Genomic DNA, 20,540 nt, shown 5'->3' with positions numbered 1-20,540 from the left:
AGGATATTTAAATCATTTACAAGAGAGACCATGCCCTCTGAGAGAGGTGCTGGTAGGCCTTGACTAGTGGAGTCAAGCATCTTGCCAGATATGCCCATGTGACTATGGGTTGGTATTCGCCTTTTAGTTACTCAGTTCCCAGCACCCTTTCATTTTATCTTCCTATCCGAGTCTTTCCATCTGCTGACCTTTTTCGATGAAAAGAATTGCTACCACATTGAAGAGACATCATCCCCCTTACTTCCATGCGCTCACCCATGTAAAGTTGTGAGCCCACAATGGAAAAGTGTCACGTGGATAAAACTGGAGTAGAAATCAAGTCCAAAAGGCTTAGGAATTTAATTTCTCTGGACTTCAATTTCCTTATTGGCTCTATAACTCACAGAACTGTCTCTTTTCAGATCTGGAAGGGCCTTTGGTATAGCTTATCCAACATGCTTCCTTAGTTAACGCAGAGGACTTGGACTCTGAGGTACAACTCAGCTGTCTCCTGGGGGGCACGTAGTGCCAGGACCACCTTTAGAAGGCAGGTTTCCTCACACTCGCTCTTTTTGCACCGTATATCTGAAGGACATCTCCATACTGTAATACCAGATGCATTCAACAAGTGTTGAAGTTCAAGATAATTAAAAGGCATTCTTCCAGGTACTGACTAGGTACAAAGTCTGTTATGGAAATGTACTGTATGAAACCGAGATACAGCTAACGCATCCTGTTAATACTATTAATATACTACTAATATCGCTTACCTGGCAGAGCATTTCTTTTGCTCTTTATCTCTTTTTAAGTCCCTAAATATGTTAACCATCTGCAATGTATTTTCATCAAGTGAAATATTTACCAGTTGAGGTGTATTTCAACAGCCTTTTCCCCCATCTATATTTGTTTTGTAATTTATCCTAAGTGTAAGTAGCATTGGAAGGAGAGTGTGTTTTCTTTCTTCAAACTAGGTGTTTTGGTGACCTGCTAATTCAATAGCACAGAAGTAATCCTTCAGAGCAAAGGAAAACTGAATCTCTACAAAGACCAACCTTTACCCCTCTTTGCACAAAAATAGTTTATCGTGGTAACTCCAGTTCCTTTCTCCTCCCTTCCACCCCACCTCTCCTCTAGACTCACCTCTGTGGCTCTGTTAACCACACGTCATTCTAGATACACTCTGAAAATCCTCTGAAGATTCTTTGGGAATAAAAATTCTGGTTTTCTCATTAGTTTGCATGCAGTGCCATTTGTAGGCCTGTGCTGATTCTTCCTGTTTTCCTTTGTTTACCTTGTGTTTGTCCCCATCACTCATTCTGAAAGCCAATATGATTTCCAGTATGAACTTCATACTCACCTTTATGAAGGCCTGAAAATCTAGTCTTTAATTTCTCGTGCATATCAAGACATCTTAGATTAAAAGCAAATCATTCTAAACTTCAGTGGGCGAAGATTCATGGTTGTTTTTTGCTGTTGTTGTTGTTTTTCTGAAACAAATCATAACAGTTGCTAAAACCTCCCTATTGCTTGTTCTTCCTTAAGCAAGCAATGTAAGAATGGTTTTAGGTTTCTTTCGGACGCTCCCCCTCATTTGCTTTGTATGTCATTGAACTTAGTCAATGAACTTAGTCATTGCTAAGTTCTCCTGTGTCCTTCTCTAGTTTCTTACTCCGTTTTTGCCTGTGACTGCTGAGTCCCTCTTTCTTCACATCGCTCTCCCAGCCTCTTCGTGCTTGGGGCCTCCCACTTCTCACAGAATGCCTTGTCAGTGTCTTAACTGGGACCCCCTAAAGCTTTCCCGGTGTCCATCACCCTAGGATGAAATAGCATCAGTGTTGATGACAAGCTGCCTGTTTGATTTTGCTCAGGAGAATCATTAACCATTCTTAAATAAATCCCTGCTCCTGTTCACCCTGCAACTTAGAGCTTGTGCCTTTGTGACGTTTGACACGGGACTCGTGTTTAAATCCGTTGTTTGTTTTCTCTGCCCACTGCATCATGATATGATGATTCTTCTGGGTCTTGGTTTCAGTCTCTATAACTGCCTATCTTTCTGAGGCATCTTTCAAAACCCCCCAAACAGAATTTCATATATAACACACCATCTGGCATTTGAGCTGATTTCTTCCCAAGCGCATCCTCTAAACGGGGAAAGCAATCCCTCCAGGGGTGTGTGTGTGTACCATTTATACCAAAGAGACAGCAACCTTTGTTTATGTAGATAACACCTTAAATTTGTGTTGGCCTTTATATCTCGCATGATTCATTGATGTGCCAATCTGAGCCTTTTAAGTAGCTGGTGCCTCTTTAAAAATTCTTTTCCCCAAACTGGATTTAGGTGACCCTCCTCTGGGCTCCCTTCATTATTGGGTTCTCCAATAAGCCATACCTAACTCCCCTGGAACACTACATGGGACCTACTTTTCTGTATACTGAAGTGTTCTTGTCCCATCTCCTTCTTTAAAAGATATGCTTAGAACAAGCACCATGATTATTCACCTTAATATCGTCCACCCCTTGTATAGGCTCTGATGCATAGTGGGGCCTCAAATATTTAACTGAGTGGGAAAACATAATGCAGTCGTATAAGACTTTATGCTTTAGTCTTAATATTTCTTATTTTATTTGGGCTCTGCAACCAGTGACTTTTAAACTATGATATCAAGGAATAATACTGTTCCTTGAGCTGAATTGAGGGCTTTTCCTTCTAAAATCTAATGCGTCTTTTCTCAGCTGAAAAATACCAATGGGTAGTATTTTTTTCCCCATTTTTGAACTTCCTTTCTACCTCATCATGTTTTTCTTAGAAGCTTAGATTTGTAAGCTTCTAAGGCTACACCTGATTTTACACAGAATTATGTTTTACGATTTTCATTTACATAGTATTCCAAGAAAATTCACTTGACTTTCAGGAGTTCAGCTTTTTTGAGCAGACGAGGTAACACTGCTCACAACATTAGCAAGTGCTATAACCTCCTTTTTCTTGTGTATGTGTGTATATGTGGGGAGGAAGTGGTTCCTGTGTGAAAATTAGGTATTGGACAGTACCATGTTTCATGCATGTCTTATTTTATTTCAGCTTTCCATTAATTCTGTGATGTGATGTTATCATCAGGCTATAAATGATGAGACTGTATCACAAAGCAGTCCAGTGTCGCAGAGCAAGGAGAGGTGAAGTTCAGTCTATTTGATTCCAAAGCCCAGGTCCTCTCCACTGTCCCGACACTGTAGTTCTTAGTGTCTGATCTTTACTGTTAGGTTATAAACTCCTTCAGTGCAGAGGTTATATTTTATGTACACCCCCTTGTCCCCCACCCCCAGGAGTTTCCAAAAACCAAATGTAGTTGTCTCCCTCTCATTTCAGCCAGATGTGCCTTTTACCCTATTATATGTATATATCCAAGGATTTGCCCAAATCATCTTCAGTACTTCTGATTACTTTCTCTTATACAGTAGGATGTATCTTTCCTTGTCTTTAAAGTATAACTCAGTCTCACCTTCAGATGGGGCTTGGAATTTAAAAATTAGATTTTGGGCTTCCCTGGTGGCGCAGTGGTTGAGAGTCCGCCTGCCGATGCAGGGGACACGGGTTCTTGTCCCGGTCTGGGAAGATCGCACATGCCGCGGAGCGACTAGGAGCCATGGGCGCTGAGCCTGCACTGCGCAACGGGAGAGGCCACAACAGTGAGAGGCCCGCGTACCGCAAAAAAAAAAAAAAAATTAAATTAAAAAAAATAGATTTTAGATCACCATGTGAAAGGTTGTTTAAAACTCTCTGAGACAGCAGTTCCTATTTAAAGGTGCTCATTGGAGACAGCCAAGGAGAAATTAAGTGACTCAACAGGACACATTTAAGTATGGAATACAGAAAAGTAGAGGTAAAAAAACTTATTCCTGATGAGTTGGCAGTACGTTTAAAAACAACGTACAGATGGCCAAGAGGCACATGAAAAGATGCTCAATGTTGTTAATTATTAGAGAAATGCAAATCAGTACTACAATGAGGTATCACCTCACACCTGTCAAAATGGCCATCATCAAAAAAATCCACAAACATGGGCTTCCCTGGTGGCACAGTGGTTGAGAGTCCGCCTGCCGATGCAGGGGACACAGGTTCGTGTCCCGGTCCGGGAAGATCCCACATGCCGCAGAGTGGCTGGGCCCGTGAACCATGGCCGCTGAGCCTGCGCGTCTGGAGCCTGTGCTCTGTAACGGGAGAGCCCACAACAGTGAGCGGCCTGCGTACCACAAAAAAAAAAAAAAAAAAGTCCACAAACAATAAATGCTGGAGAGGGTGTGGAGAAAAGGGAACCCCCCTACACTGTTGGTGGGAATGTAAATTGGTGCAGCCACTATGGAGAACAGTATGGAGGTCCTTGAAAAACTAAAAATAGAGCTATCATATGACCCAGCAATCACACTCCTGGGCATATAGTAAAAAATGGTCTGAAAGGATACATGCACCCCAGTGTTCATTCCAGTGCTCTTTACAATAGCCAAGATATGGAAACAACCTAAATGTTCATCACCAGAGGAATGGATAAAGAAGATGTGGGACACCTATACAAATGGAATATTACTCAGCCATTAAAAAGAATGAAATAATGCCATTTGCAGCAACATGGATGGACCTAGAGATTATCATACTGGGTGAAGTAAGTCAGACAGAGAAAGAGAAATATCATATGATATCCCTTATATGAGGAATCTAAAAATAAATGATACAAATGAACTTATTTACAAAACAGAAACAGACTCACAGACTTATAGAATGAATTTATGGTTACCAGAGGGGAAGGGTCAGGGGAAGGGATAGTTAGGGAGTTTGGGATTGACATGTACACCCTGCTGTATTTAAAATGGATAACCAACAAGGACCTACTGTATAGCACAGGGAACTCTGCTTAATGTTATGTGGCAGCCTGGATGGGAGGGGAGTTTGGGGGAGAATGGATACATGTATATGTATGGCTGAATCACTTTGCTCTGCACCTGAAACAATCGCAACATTGTTTTAATCGGCCACACTCCAATATAAAATAAAAAGTTAAAAAAAAAAAAAAGATCTAGCTGCTTTACAGTTTGTTTGTTTGTTAATCTTCCAAATAGTTGGTCCACTGGTACAAAACTGAACTGTCATCTTCTGGGAGACACCCTATAATACTGTGGCATATTGATTGATTATAGAAATGCAAATACATGCTATTATAAAATTATGTTTTAAATAATTTAACATTTTGTTATTAAAACAACAGATACTGACAGTAAGTAAAGAGTCAGTCATGTCTTTAGAGTTGAAGGAAAACTATATAGTGTGGCTTATTTGAGAAGAATGTATTTGTTACCCAAGAATAATGTCTTTCTTTCTCCCTCCTTTTCTCTTTCCCCTCACCAACACACACACACACACATTCTGTATATGTGTGTATATATATATGTATATGTATATATGTACATGACTCAGCTGAAAAAACAACGTAACTGAAATTGTCAGTCACTGAAATATTTATTTCTGTGCCTCTAAATCAACGTATTTTGTGACCTCGGTATCCCATACAGGTTTAACATGTTTTTTATTTGTTTGTCTTTTTCCAATTTGATATTATTGACTGTTGCAGTGTACTAGTCTGGGTTAAAACTCTGGAAACAAACCAGAGTTTCATGGAGTTGGCCTCATTCTCTGTTTAATTTTAAAGGCAATGGGCTGCTTCTGAGGATATTGCGTTTAGACTGGCTGGTTCACTTTGTGTTGATGGTAATTCAGGGGCTTAACCTGAGAGGCTTAGTCTTTAGATCACCTGAAGGAGGGAGAAACATATTGGTGTGGAACTGGGACTCTATTGTCTAAGATTTTATGGTACTTTCTCTTACTTTTACTCCTCTTATTTTTTTGTTTTTAATATTTCTTTCAGAGAATAATTGCCAACCATAGAACTATTGGTATGTCACTTGCTTAAGAAATGTTTTAAAATAATACAACTGAACGTATATGCAACAGAGAAACAGACTCATGGATATAGAAAACAAACTTGTGGTTACCAAAGCAGAGAGGGAAGTGGGGAGGAGCAAATAAGGGGTACGGGATTAACAGATACACACTAATATATATTTAATAGATAAGCAACAAGGATATACTGTATACAACAGGGAATTATACCCAGTAGCTTGTAATAACCTATAATGGAGCAGAATCTGCAAAAACGCTGAGTCACTCTTCTGTACACTTGAAACCAGCATGATATGGTTAATCAGCTATACTTAAAAAGTTTTAGATGGAGGTGGGGAATAATGTAGTGAAGTGTCTATTAATAAAAATTAAATAATGGAATGTGAACTTGGGCTTTATAATACCTTTTGGCATAGTGTTTCCTCCTCAGTAGCACATTCATTTCTTATTATAAGTTATTTTTTAAGAATCAATTTCTAACTGAATAAGGGTGAAAAGTATTAGCAATTCTATGTTTTGTTCACAGAATAAGGATGTTATAGCACATAGAAAAATCAGATTTGTAAATAACTTTAAAATGGATTCACTTTTTATAACTGTACCATATAAAATGAGGTATGAAAAATGTTATTTTAAACTGCAATAGCTCGGGAGTTGGGGAATTACTTTCAGAATATTGATAAACAGAGGATTGCATTTCCACTGTTTCTTTTTCCCCCAAAGGCACACAAATAGAAAGTTAATTTTTATAAGAGAGCGATTGTTAAGTCACAAACAGATTTTTTGAGAGTTTCTTCTATAGTGACCAATTGTGTACGAAACAAATTCTTTTCGGCCTAATTGCAGGCTGAGTAGCTGGGCCACCCTCTCTGCTAAGGTTGAATTTCATTTGAACTTTCTAATAGTATGATCTGTTTTCAGAATTTAATAACTGACTCAAATATTTAATAGTGGAAGCTTTCATTATTAAAAAGAAATCAGGATATATTTTTAAAAGAACTAACTTATTTTCTTTATCAGTTTTATCTACTTTAGGAGAAAAGGAGGAGAATGAAACCATCTCTTTGTGTTCTTAAATAGACATTAATGCTATAACCCCAGCAAATAATTTATTTCAGTGTGTATCATCATTCAAAAGAGTTGGGAAGCTCCAAATGGCAGTAATAACTATACTTCTAGCTCTCCTGAATAGCAAATTGCACTGACTGTGTGAACCTCTTCACTTGTCTGCTGGATAATCATTCATTTTAATACTCAAATATATTTTCTGGACCAGTTTTCAGTTGTACACTGTCGACTTTTGCATTGCCTAAGAGTTTTCTGTTAAGTAGAATGGCTTGTTTTGAAATGCAAGTGGGGAAAGCTGAGAGCTGAAAGATTTTGTTTCCATGTGTCGTTCTATAAATAGATGACAAAAGATCATTAAATGGATTAATTTATAGGCATCCTTAGAAATAGAATGTTTTTACATAAAAGCATGTTGTAAACCTTTTTAATTAAATTGCATTGTACCATGCCCTCTCTTCCCCCCAGGGCATTCTTGACCTCTCACCTCTTGTTTTGTCCTACAGGCACTCCGCTGCTGGTGAGGAGAAGCAGTGACCCAGCGCCAAGCCCACCTGCTGATGCCAGGCCAAGCGCTTCACACCCCAGTGGCCAGAGTCTGAAACCTGTTATTCCAGTAGGTATCCTGCCGTTTGCATTCCTAATGAAAGATCAAAGCGCCTTACCCATAAACTAACTGGGACTTTGCCGTCTTAAGTAAGTGGAGAATTAGAGCTTTTGGTAGGATACATAGTGTTAGTGATAATAATAAGTAGCATGAGCTATTGCTAGTATATAGTTATAGTGATAGCTGTTATTTACAGAGCGCCAATTCTGTGCCTAGCACTGTTAAAAGGGCTTTACATGAAGTCATCTATGCTTCCACATCAAAGTACAAACATGTTTTTGTCTCCATTTCACTGATAATGAAATTGAGGCAGAAGGAGGTTTAGTGATTTGTCAGAGGTCACAGCTAGTAAGTGGCACAGCCAAGAATTTAACCCAGGTGGTTTGGCTCCAGAACCTATGCTCTTAACCAGCGCACTATACTGTGGGTTTCCCATCCTTCTCCTTCATAATGCTCCGAGATAGTGTATCTATTTTCAGTATGTTAATACAATCCAGTGCTTTGTGAAGTCATAAGCCATACCATGGCGAATGGTGATAGAGTTTCAGGCTACCAGTATCGTAGACATGTGGTACCAGGACTGGGTTTCTAGATCTCAACATTCAAATTAAGGAAAAATAAAATTATATACCAAAAGTGCTTAAACCTAGGTATACCTATAAATGCTCTACTTAGAATTGAGAAGTTAAGTGGAGAATAGTTTCCTGAAGAGACAATGCTCTCCTTCCATATGGAGCTGTGGGATTTTTCTGCTAAGTCCTGAGTTGCTTTGAAGATTTGTAATTTTGGTTCATCCTCTGAAATAGCCTGAGAGTTAGATTTTGGATAATGGCTGCGTATCACTGCAATAGGGGATCTTCAATAATGTAACCATATTCAAAAGTCTCCTAAAAGCAAGTCTCTTCTCCATTTTAAGTCTCACTGTGTATAGTGCCTTCAGAAAAAAAGCAACATTTTTGGTATGTAGAGATGCTAAATGAGCTAAATGCATTCTCCCAGTTTGGTATCAAATATTCTTATCAAGAACCAGTGTTAATGTGTGTGAGGTAGGAGTCACCATAATAAATCATGGGGTAATTACTCATAGGTTTGCAGCAATATTTGGGCATGTTTCTTTTGGTAAGCAAGGGAGTGTCCCGAAAGTAGTTTAGATGCAATGTTTTCTCACTTCCCATCCTTATAAAGAAACATATTTAATGGAACATTACTTTAGTAAAAATCAGGTGTGTGTGTTCTGTTCTAATGATGAGTACAAACAGAACCAGTATGTGGTATGCTGTGTGTGTGTGTGTTTAATGCCCACTGATTGAGACCATGTTAAGCCTGAATATATTGGATTGGAGGAAGAGAAGGACTATAAAAACAAGAAGAATTACATAAAAGAGAAAAAAGTATAATTCACTGCTTATTTTTATGACATTAATACACCCTGAAACAAAAGTGTGATCTGTGTTACCATGATTTACATGCAGAAACCCCACCAATATTAGGTCTGTGTTTCTATCACTTAGGCTCTGTGTTGAGACCAATTGAAAATACAACAATATAGCTTGCCCTAGAGGAAATGAGGGCTACTATCTTTCTGCTAGATTCTGTATCCTTACCAAAATATGATATTGTTGAGTTCCAAGTTGGGGTGTTTGGAGAGGGAGGTATATTATTACTAGCAAAAATGCAAATTCTAATTCAATAAGAAATGCTGGCACTGAAAAAACTGGACAGCTACATGTAAAAGAATAAAATTAGAACACTCCTTAACACCATACACAAAAATAAACTCAAAATAGATTAGAGACCTAAATGTAAGACCACACACTGTAAAACTCTTAGAGGAAAACATAGGAAGAACACTCTTTGACATAAATCACAGCAAGATCTTTTTTGATCCACCTCCTAGAATAATGGAAATAAAAAATGAACAAACAAATGGGACCTAATGAAACTTAAAAGCTTTTGCACAGCAAAGGAAACCATAAACAAGACCAAAAGACAACTCTCAGAATGGGAGAAAATATTTGCAAATGAAGCAACTGACAAAGGATTAATCTCCAAAATTTACAAGCAGCTCATGCAGCTCAATAACAAACAAACAAACAACCCAATCCAAAAATGGGCAGAAGACCTAAATAGACATTTCTCCAAAGAAGATATACAGACTGCCAACAAACACATGAAAGAATGCTCAACATCATTAATCATTAGAGAAATGCAAATCAAAACTACAATGAGATATCATCTCACACCAGTCAGAATGGCCATCATCAAAAAATCTAGAAACAATAATGCTGGAGAGGGTGTGGAGAAAAGGGAACACTCTTGCACTGCTGGTGGGAATGTGAATTGGTTCAGCCACTATGGAGAACAGTATGGAGATTCCTTAAAAAACTACAAATAGAACTACCATATGACCCAGCAATCCCACTACTGGGCATATACCCTGAGAAAACCATAATTCAAAAAGAGTCATGTACCAAAATGTTCATTGCAGCTCTATTTACAATAGCCCGGAGATGGAAACAACCTAAGTGCCCATCATCGGATGAATGGATAAAGAAGATGTGGCACATATATACAATGGAATATTACTCAGCCATAAAAAGAAACAAAATTGAGCTATTTGTAATGAGGTGGATAAACCTAGAGTCTGTCATACAGAGTGAAGTAAGTCAGAAAGAAAAAGACAAATACCGTATGCTAACACATATATATGGAATTTAAGAAAAAAAAATGTCATGAAGAACCTACGGGTAAGACAGGAATAAAGATGCAGACCTACTAGAGAATGGACTTGAGGATATGGGGAGGGGGAAGGGTAAGCTGTGACAAAGCGAGGAAGAGGCATGGGCATATATACACTACCAAACGTTAGGTAGATAGCTAGTGGGAAGCAGCTGCATAGCAAAGGGAGATCAGCTTGGTGCTTTTGGACCATCTAGAGGGGTGGGATAGGGAGTGTGGGAGGGAGGGAGACGCAAGAGGGAAGAGATATGGGAACATATGTATATGTATAACTGATTCACTTTGTTATAAAGCAGAAACTAACACACCACTGTAAAGCAATTATACCCCAATAAAGATGTTAAAAAAAAAATCATACTGAAAAAAAAAAAAAACAATATAGCTTGCCCTAGAGGAAATGAGGGCTGCTATCTTACTGCTAGATTCTGTATCCTTACCAAAATATGATATTGTTGAGTTCCAAGTTGGGGTGTTTGGAGAGGGAGGTATATTATTACTAGCAAAAATGCAAATTCTAATTCAAGAAGAAATGCTGGCACCGAAAATCCTTTTACCTAACCTATGCAAGTTATCAAACATGGGTCAGTCCCTGTGTATCAACAGTAGAAGGGAAAGCACATTTCCTCCTTCCCTCCCAGAGTTCTCTGTGGATGATGAAGTTCAGACCTGAGACTCAAAGAAGAAGATCTGGTCCTTGCCTTGCCACAGAATAATGGCACATCCTAGGCTTCTCTTTTCTCAATTGTAAAATAATCTTCATGCAAACTTTAATCCTTAACGTTACAAGGAGCAGGCATTGTACCTTATTTATCTTTCTTTCTCTAGTCCTAAGTACATGGAAGGTGCTCAGTGTATGTGTGTTGGACGCAAGACTAATATTAGTCTGGAAAAAGTCCTAGAAATTCTCAGCAATTACCCAAGTTTTCTAACTCAGATATTCTCTCTGCTCTCCCAAAGAATCTGCCAGGTGAGTGTTTACCTGCCCTAAGGTCTGGATCACCCCAGGCAAGTGTAAAGTTAGTAAGTGAAGACATTTAGGTGTGTCTGTTTTTTACCTAGAAGAAAAATGCAGTTTGCATGTGTGTGTTTGTGGGTGTGTTTGTGTGTGTGTGCGCGTGTGTATGTATGTATTATAACTCTGTTCCTTTATCCCTGCACATCCTAACTCGTGGGCTGGTCAGACCTGATTGTCCAATATCATAGCCACTGGCTACGTGTCGCTATTGAGTATAAGAAATGTATTTTAAGTGTGGCATGCACACTAGATTTCAAAGATTGAAATATGAAAAAAGTAATGTAAAAGATCTCGTTAATAATTTTGTACTGACTACACATTGAAATGATACTATGGTAAACCGGATAGAATAAAACATATTTAAATTGTTTTCACCTATTTATTTTTACTTTAAAAAAATGGCTACTAAAAAATTACATCTGTGGTTCACATTCTATTCCTTTTGGACAGAGTAGCTCTAGACCGAAGTAAAATTGGAAATAGCACTAATGAAATGGTTTGAGACCCTTGGGAGAAAGTTCTTTGAGTTGCACGATATCTCTGGGATAACAGTATGATTAGGTTTGCCTGGGGCAATCCTAGTTCATGCCTGTTGTTCTGGCGTATTTATTAATAGTTTCCCCGCTAACTCTCAGAGGTGTCCATGTATGGATGGTAAATTATGTGGCACCCTACACATAGCCCTATAGTCACTTGTATTGTTTGTTCAGTGATCAGAGGAGTAGCCTTTCAAGGAAACCATGGAGACATAAGAACCACAACTCTTACATGGGAGCACACTGCAGAGGGTGTTCTGTGTGGCAATGACCTGAGCCCAGGTAGTACAGAATCTGAGAATATGGATTCTTCTCCATCTCTCAGATTCTCCTCCACTTCAGCAGCACTATACTTGATTCCTATGATTTGATAAGCGATGACGAACGTGGAGAACATGTGATAATGTACCCATGTAGCAACGAATATGAAAAATAATTGCTTAAAAAGCTCTGTTCAATTGCATTTCATTTCAATATCCAAGAAGAAAGGCAATGACAACAAAATTTCCATCTCTTAAACAGAGTGTTCATATGTAAGTAATTCACAGATGGCAGAGCCCCAAGTGGGTTATATTCAATCATTCCCAAGGAATGAAACTTACTTACAACCCACAGCAAAAGAAGCTGGAAGGATGAATATTTGACACATTTGATTATATTGAAATATTGCCTTTAAAACCACAGTTGATGATTGTTATTTTTAGTTGTACTTCATTAGGCTTGCTATAGGGAGGAGAGTTTTCTCTGATGTCTGGAGATATGTTTTTGAAATGTTGGAAAAGTGGCACTTGTTTTCTGGCTGGTGAAGTTATTACGTATTGGTTATTTAAGATGTACACCATCAAACAAGTTGGAGTTTTAAAAAAGGGTTTAAATTAGAAAAATCAGATCCTCTGCAAGCTTCTAATCCTGTGTATACTGCAAAGCCACTAAATCTCAGTATTTGTCCCTTAGAATACCACCAGATAAACAGCACAGGAATTTGTTTCCTTTCTTCCTCTTTTCATAAACCTATCCAGTTAATCAGAATAGCATGATTATTGATGTGCAAATAGTAATGACTATTTTTCAAGGAGTAGAAAAGTCAATTCTACTGACCACTTTTGAATCAAAGAAAGAGAATCCTGGGGGCAAGATATTGTAGTGAGAGCCTCCCTTATGGGCAGTGTTACCTTCCTTGCCTTGATTGTAACCTGGTGTTCTTGACTTAACGGCAAGCCATAAAACCAGGTTCTTGAAATTGATGTTCCTGAATTTGCGGTTGGAAGGGAACTCTAAAACAGATGTGATTTTTTTTTTTTTCCCCTTAATATCCGGTTAACTACCATGGTTGTTTTGTGTTTTAATGACTGTTTATAGTTTCACGTTTAACCCCTAAGGCAAAATGATCCTGCAGGGTGAGTAAATTAAAAAGTAGATTCCTGAAAGTTATAATGCTGTGGTTGTTCTCTTTGTTTGTTCTAAAACTATTACTTGTCTTGATTCACCAAAATAAATTAAGACAATACTGGGCTGTTTTTTTAAGTCTGTGTCTATAATATATACATTTCATTTCAAAAAATAACATGGCAGTTTTTGAAGTTGTTAAATTGGAACTCCATGGGTGGGTTTCAGAGGGTCTGTTAACTCTCTGAAGTTTTATGCCATGGCATGGTGTGTGCGTGCGTGTGTGTATGTGTGTGTGTGTGTGCGCGCGTGTGCGTGCGTGCGCACGTGCACTTCCTGAAGGGGCTCTATCACTTATCAAATGTTAAAAGGAATACAAAAGATCAAGAACCACTTTTTTGGGGGGTTTAGGATGAAATAATATGGGAAAGCCACCAATTCTCAGAGTATGATGAGTGATAAGGAAGTAAAGTAGAAATTGCTGCTGTCCTCCAAATGTGTATTAAATAATTAAGGTTGTTTCATCATAGTATTACCTTTCCTTTCCAACACATAGTATGTAAATCCAAGATATACAGATGAATGAAAGTTTTTGAGTTGCTGCATTGAGAGGTCCAAAATAACTCTTTGGTCAGTAACAACACAGTTCGTAGCAGCAGTAAGATTGGGGGAAAGGGGCGCCAACCCCTTGGGAAGACACCCTGGGGAGAAGAACTTTTTCCAGTGGTCCTGTGTTTTCAGTAGGAATGAAAGGTGAAAATACAGTATTCAGTATCAGTTTTGTGGAGTTTTTGTTATTTCATCAGCAAAGATGATGGCAGGTAGCTTCCAGTGAGAGAAAATCTTTCCAGTGAGTAGAAGCATTCTCTTTGTGTCTTGCATATATGTATTGATTGGAGAATTTCCCCTTGGATGTCACGTATATTGAAGTTATTATAGCCAGTGTTGCTCCTGGATTAAACACTTTCAAATCCGTGAAAGGAATTGCTGAAATATTACAGAGAAAGTTAAATAGCTTGGCTTTTCGGATTAAAATCATCAAATTGTCACTGACATGTCAGAGGACTTTTGGTTGTGGCTTGCTGACTGTCAAAATCCAACATAGGAAATTATTGAAAATTCTGAATGACCAAATCATGTTTTTCTATCCATTAGATATACAATTAAGCAACTATAGAAATAGGGGAACAAAATAATCATGGTAGACTCTGATATAAATTAGAAGGAAGGCTCTATTCATTGTCATTGAGGAGAGATGGATACTGAAGAATGAAACGGAGGGAGAAATAGCATGTAATATATAATCTCATTATTTAAAGATACTGAAGCCTACAAAAGGTTTTTCTTTTTTTTTCCCCCCTCCTGACACAGTGATTTAATAATAGTCCTGGTGTTTGTAACTCCAGCTGTTCACGCTGTGTGCTGATAAGCCAGAGCTTGGAGACACATTGCAACGATGGTTTTCATATGGCTTTGTTTTTAAGAGATAAAGCTGCCATCCAATATTTCATGGGGCCAAATGTTTACTTAGTTTGGCAACTTTAGGCAGCTTAATTTCTGAAACAGTTACGTTTGTAAGACTCACATTCAGCTGGGGAAAATCTAGAAGCCCAGTTTATTCTGTGAGAGAGTTTTTCACCAAACCTTGCAGGAGTTGGTGAAACAAATTTCGACAGTCTGAATGTCTGTGCCATGACTAATGAAGGAACCTGGGGATTGTGACCCCTGTTTAGGTGAGTGCTCTCCCATCGTTCTTCTTGGGTCTAGTCCAGAACTGAAAGTCTAAAAAGAGGGATCACTATTCAGAGGCCAGCTTCAGAAATTAAAGAGGTAACCATGACATGTCGTCTTTTGCTGTTTAGATTGATCTGCGCGTAATGAAAATTGAATGAGTGTGCTTTTATGCCACCATAAATTGATTAATCCCTTAGATGTCCATGACCTCTGCCATGTGCCATCTGGAAAGCATAAGGCATGGTCCCTGTCCTCAGGAAACTTACAACCCGGTTATGAAGACCAGAGCTAAAGCAATTAAGCCTAGCAATGCACCAGCGAGTATCAAATCATCAAATAATATATTTTTAACCATTAAAATTAATGTCCTTCGCCTTTAGTCTATACTCTGCTCAGCCTGTCATGGGAATTACCATGTGTACTATCTCTAGCTCTTATCTCACTCAAATATAACTGCTTGTTTACATGTCTGTTACAAGACGGGGCTTCTTAGAGGCATGAGCTGATGTATTCATTTTTGTATGCAAACTCCCAGACACAGTGCCTGACACATAAATATGATTTAGATGATTAAAACTTTTACTTCTGAGCTGGGCAAAATGAATTCAATTCAGCAACTTTTAACTGTTTTGTAAAGATGTGTGAATGTGTGCGTATGTATGTGTATACATATATACGGATGTACACACACACATATGTATATATGAAATAAAATGTGAAAATTGTGAAATTACCTGTATACATACTGCTTTTCTCCCTAAACAGCTTTAGGTTAGGATTTTCTGCTTTAGGACTGTGTTACCTGTGTTTTTTAGTGTTGTCAAGGGGAGAGAGATATTTAAACGCAAGTTCTCCACTTGGAGTTTATGATGTGGATGGGTGGCTGAAGTCAGCAGTTTCAAGTGAGGCCTGATTCATCTTCTTACAGTTCTAGCAGTGACTCCATCATAGAAGTTGATTCTGAGAAAATAGAATTATAGGAAAAGAACAAACCTTGATAATTCTAGAGACAAATATTATAAAGCCTAATTTTGTTAGTGTCCGTGAAATGTGAACAAAGAAAATAATTTAATAGGCAGTCAATGGAGTCAATTATCTGAGTTCTACCTCTTTGTAATAAAACTGTGAGTTCTATCATCAAAAAGTTAGTAATCTCAGTTGTTACAGCTTTTTAATTTTCTAATAACTATGTTCAAAGAACTTAGAAAATCCTTGATTAGACTAGAAATTTCTGGACAAGATTCCTCTCTTATAGCCATCATGTCTGAAGATTTCCCCTTCAAATTTTTCCTTATATTCCATCTTCTTTAAGAAGTTCTTCTGGTTTCAAGTGATTTGGAAGAAAATAAAAATCCTCCTATGTGAATTAATTCAAGAGCATGGGAACATTTACAAGGTGTTTCTTAGCAAAACACTAATAAGCATCTCATGTTCATAGCATGGGCAGATGTGATTTGACAGTGTTGTTTGAAATTTGGTAAAGATGCTGTTTAAGGTAGCTTTACTCTACCTGATTGCATCAGTAACTGTGACCCTGAGAAAATCATTTACATCATGGATGATTTCCACAGAAATTTTGTGGCACTAATAGGAAATAATAAATAGAAATTCTATACGAACTCCTGTTGTTCTTAAGGACTCAGACACCCGAACTAGCAACTTCAGGGTTCCCGATGTAAATTATTAACTTGATTGGTATGGTATGAATTCATCTTTAAATTTCCTTTTAAGGTCTCAATATTTGTTAGTGCTCATGAAATGAGGCTGTATTTCTATGCAAAATGCCAAACTTTATTGCTCAAGGTAATGATATCAAGAAATATATATTTTTTAAAAAGCTAAATACACAAAGGCAGCAGCATAAAAACATACATACATCTACATACGCACACTTAAATTCTTTGGAGGAGAGTACTGCTTAAACCTGTAGACTAAAGTGCAAGTAGATCATGTTACTTTAAAGTGAAAGCTCAAGGGTATGGATCATGTCTTCTGTAAGTTCTGATCTGCTCTATGCACCTTCTGTGTTGTGGACGTTTACTGAAGATTGATGGCAAGGAAAGAGTTAATGGAAGTTCACCTTGAGAAGAAACAAGACAATCCGTATTGAGAGGAAAGGATTTTTTTTTCTGCCCCCTCTGAGCATGGTGCAATTCTTAGAAATCTCTTCTGATGGGAGATTTTGTTTTCCCTCACAACCTAAACTCTTCTGAAGTAAAGGTTTCATTTTGTTTTCTTCTTTCAAAATCTAGTCATTGAATGACACTGTACAGACATTTAAAAGACTTTTCTCTTTCTCAAGAGGGTGGCCCCTTTCCTAATAGCTCTGTACTTTAAAATGGAATTCTGATTTAAATGAATCACATTTTAAAAGTAGCTACTGTGTGTGTTTCACGCTTGTGGAAACATGTAGCGTCCTCGAAAGCAGCATGTGAGCTTGTCACCATACAGCTTTTGATGTCTGATTAGACGATCATAGGGACATCTGGAGTGAGTTAGTTTTGAAGTTGCTGGTGTGAGGCACTGGAGAATCTAAAGCCTTCTGACAGACTTGAACCAGTGAAAACATCACTACTTTTAGCAAATCTTTTTTAACCTGCAACTGGCTGACAATTTTCTGACTGACGTAGCCCTGATGTTTTCCAACTGACTTTCCAGCCCCCTTTCTCTACAGAACTCCCTACCTTTCAAGCAAAGAATGGGTAAGCGGCATTTGTTGTAAAAATCATAAAGGATTATCCCCCCTTAAAAGGAAGAGGCAGATTCTTAATCATCCCAAGTCAGAATTGATGGACTTGCTTAAAGAAATTGTATTGTCGCCTTTTCTTTGCCTTTAATTTCAGTCACTGTGTCACTCACGCATGTTTCTTAATTTTTAAATAAAATGTTTGACACTCAGCTATGTTCTATGAAAATCCAAAGATAGTCATCCAAAGCAGTTGATATTGCTGTAGTGTTATACCACAGTTTTAGAACACCTATCAAAAGTTCATACATTTATCTTGTCAAAATGTTATTTGAATAGTCTTATTAAAGGTAAGTATTGTTTGGTTAAAGGTTGTGTAAATTGTCCAATGAGGTTTTACTGGTATAAGATGATTCCTCAGTATTTCGTAAATAAAATTATTGTATACCTATAAATATCTGAATATATTTACAAAATTTGACCATGTCCTTCTCCTGCCCTGAAGCAACTGACCATTTCCCAGGATATATTTTAAATTTCTTGGTATGCCTTTTTTTATTATTGTAGTAAAATACATATAACATAATTTTTAACATCGTAACCATTTTAAAATGTATGGTTAGGTTTCACTAAGTACATTCATATTATTGTGCAACCAGGACACCGTGCCTCTCCAGAACTCCTTTCATCTAGCAAAACTGAAATCTATACTTATTAAACAATCAATCCCCATTTCCCCCTCTCCCTAACCCCTGGCAATCACCATTCTACTTTCTGTATCTATGATTTTGACTACTCTCGGTATCTCATATAAGTGAAATCATAAAGTATTTGGTTTTTGTGATGGGCTTAATTCATTTAGCATCGTTCCCTCAAGGTTTATTCATGTAGCCTGTGCCAGAATTTCCTTCCTTTTTAGGGTGAATAATATGTATATGAAACATTTTGCTTATCTGTTCATTCATTGATAGAGACTTGTGTTGCCTCCATCTTTTAGCTATTGTGAATATTACTGCTGTGGATGTTGAGTGTACAAATATTGTTTTCAGACCCTGCTTTCAATTATTTTGAGTATATACCCAGAAGTGGAAATTCTGGATCATATGGTTATTAAATTTTTAATTTTTTGAGGAGTCACCATACTGTTTTCCACAGTTGTACCATTTTATATTCTCACCAACAGTGCGCAAGGGTTCCAGTCTTTCTACATCCTCACCAACACTTGTTATTCTCTGCTTTTTTAAAATAGCCATCCTTATGGATATGAGGTGTCATCTTGTGGTCTTGATTTGCATTTCCCTAATGATTAGTGATGTTGAGCATGTTTTCATATGCCTGTTAGTCATTCATATGTCTTTCTTGGAGAAATGTCCATTCAAATCCTTTGTCCATTTTTGAATTGGGTTGTTTGTTTTTGTTGTTGTTGAGTTTTGGGAGTTCTCTATATAGTCTGGATATTAATCCCTTATTTGGATAGAGGATATGCAAATATTTTCTCCCATTATGTAGGTTGCCTCTTCACTCTGTTGACAGTGTCCTTTGATACCCCAAAGATATTCATTTTTCATGAAGTCCAGTTTATATACTTTGTTGTTGTTGTTGCCTGTTTCTTTGTTGCTGTATCCAAGAAATCATTGCCAACTTCGGTGCTGTGAAGTTTTTGCCCTATGTTTTCTTCTAAGAGTTTTAACTCTTATGTTTAGGTCTGTGATCCATTTTGAGTTAAATTTTATATGTGGTATTGGGTAAAGGTTCAACTTCATTCTTTTGCATGTGAATATCCACTTTTCTCAGCACCATTTGTTGAAAATACTATTCTTTCCCTTCATCCTTGTTGAAAATCATTGACCATATGAGCAAGGGTTTATTTTTGGTTTCTTGGCATTACTTTTTACAGCCTAACCTCAGCCTATATGTTTAGCTTCATCTCTAGCATGCTGCCTGCAGTTTCTCACATGTGCACAGAATGATCCTGTGTGTCTTTGCCCAGCTGTTTCTTCTGCCAGGCAAACGACAAATGTCATTCATCCCCTTTCCCCTTAGTGAACATGCAGTTTTCTTTCAAAACCTAGTGCAGTGGTCTTTCTTTCACTAATCCTTCCCTAACCTCTCTCTGTTTAATTAACCATGTCCTGCCCATGGCACACTGTCATATCCTTATTATAATTCTTCCTACCTCATGTTATAATTTTCCACATTTTATAATTCCCTTACTAGACTCTGAACTCCTTGTGAGTGGATCGAATTTTCTTTCACATACCCAGAACGTAATATCTTTCCTAAAGAACAGGGGGCACTTATGAAAGGTTTATATAAAGAACAGAATGGAGTACATTTGCCTATCACATAATAGCCTATTTAAATTGCAAAGCAATTTAATTGCAGTTTTAGTAGCATTAATCTGCATGCTAGGTCTGCCAACAGATGGCCACGTAATACTACCCAGGATGTCAGGGAGGGAGGGCCTTTCTTTGCTCAGTTCTAAGTTCATGTCAGATGTGGACACTTCATTATATATATTTAAATATGTTATTTCATCCCATAAAAATCTGCAAGTTTGACATTATTTACTCTGTTTCATAGATGAAGAAGCTAGGGCTCACACAAGTTAACTCATTTGCCCCATATTATGTAGCTAATAAGTAGCAGTGCTAGAAATTTTACTTCAGATATGTCGTAATCCTAAGTGTAACCTCTTTTCATTCTACCACTCAAATCAAATGTTAACCTTGGAAGTAGAACCCTAGAGTCTATACCTTTGTCCCATAGATGCTGCCATTGCTCAACTGCTTTGGGCAATCTTTAATTGAAACTGCCTTCAAAGCCAGTTTATGAGGTGCTTCCTA

The 20,540-nt window shown here is 37.7% G+C and overlaps 1 protein-coding gene across 1 annotated transcript in view; it reads left to right on the top strand.

Annotated features, from left to right (window-relative positions):
• The window catches only part of PARD3B (par-3 family cell polarity regulator beta), a 1,036,702-nt gene that overhangs the window by 451,865 nt on the left and 564,297 nt on the right, over positions 1-20,540 (top strand). Inside the window, exon 4 of the mRNA XM_027123437.1 lies at positions 7,498-7,607. Within this exon, the coding sequence (XP_026979238.1) occupies positions 7,498-7,607 (110 nt within the window). The remainder of the gene's footprint in view (positions 1-7,497; positions 7,608-20,540) is intronic.

Source organism: Aethalodelphis obliquidens, unplaced genomic scaffold, assembly GCF_003676395.1.
Source record: "Aethalodelphis obliquidens isolate GAN/ISIS:26980383/991018 unplaced genomic scaffold, ASM367639v1 scaffold2, whole genome shotgun sequence".
Lineage (NCBI taxonomy): Eukaryota > Metazoa > Chordata > Mammalia > Artiodactyla > Delphinidae > Aethalodelphis > Aethalodelphis obliquidens.
Note: the sequence above shows the minus strand (reverse complement) of the source record. Positions and strands in the feature narration are given on the sequence as shown.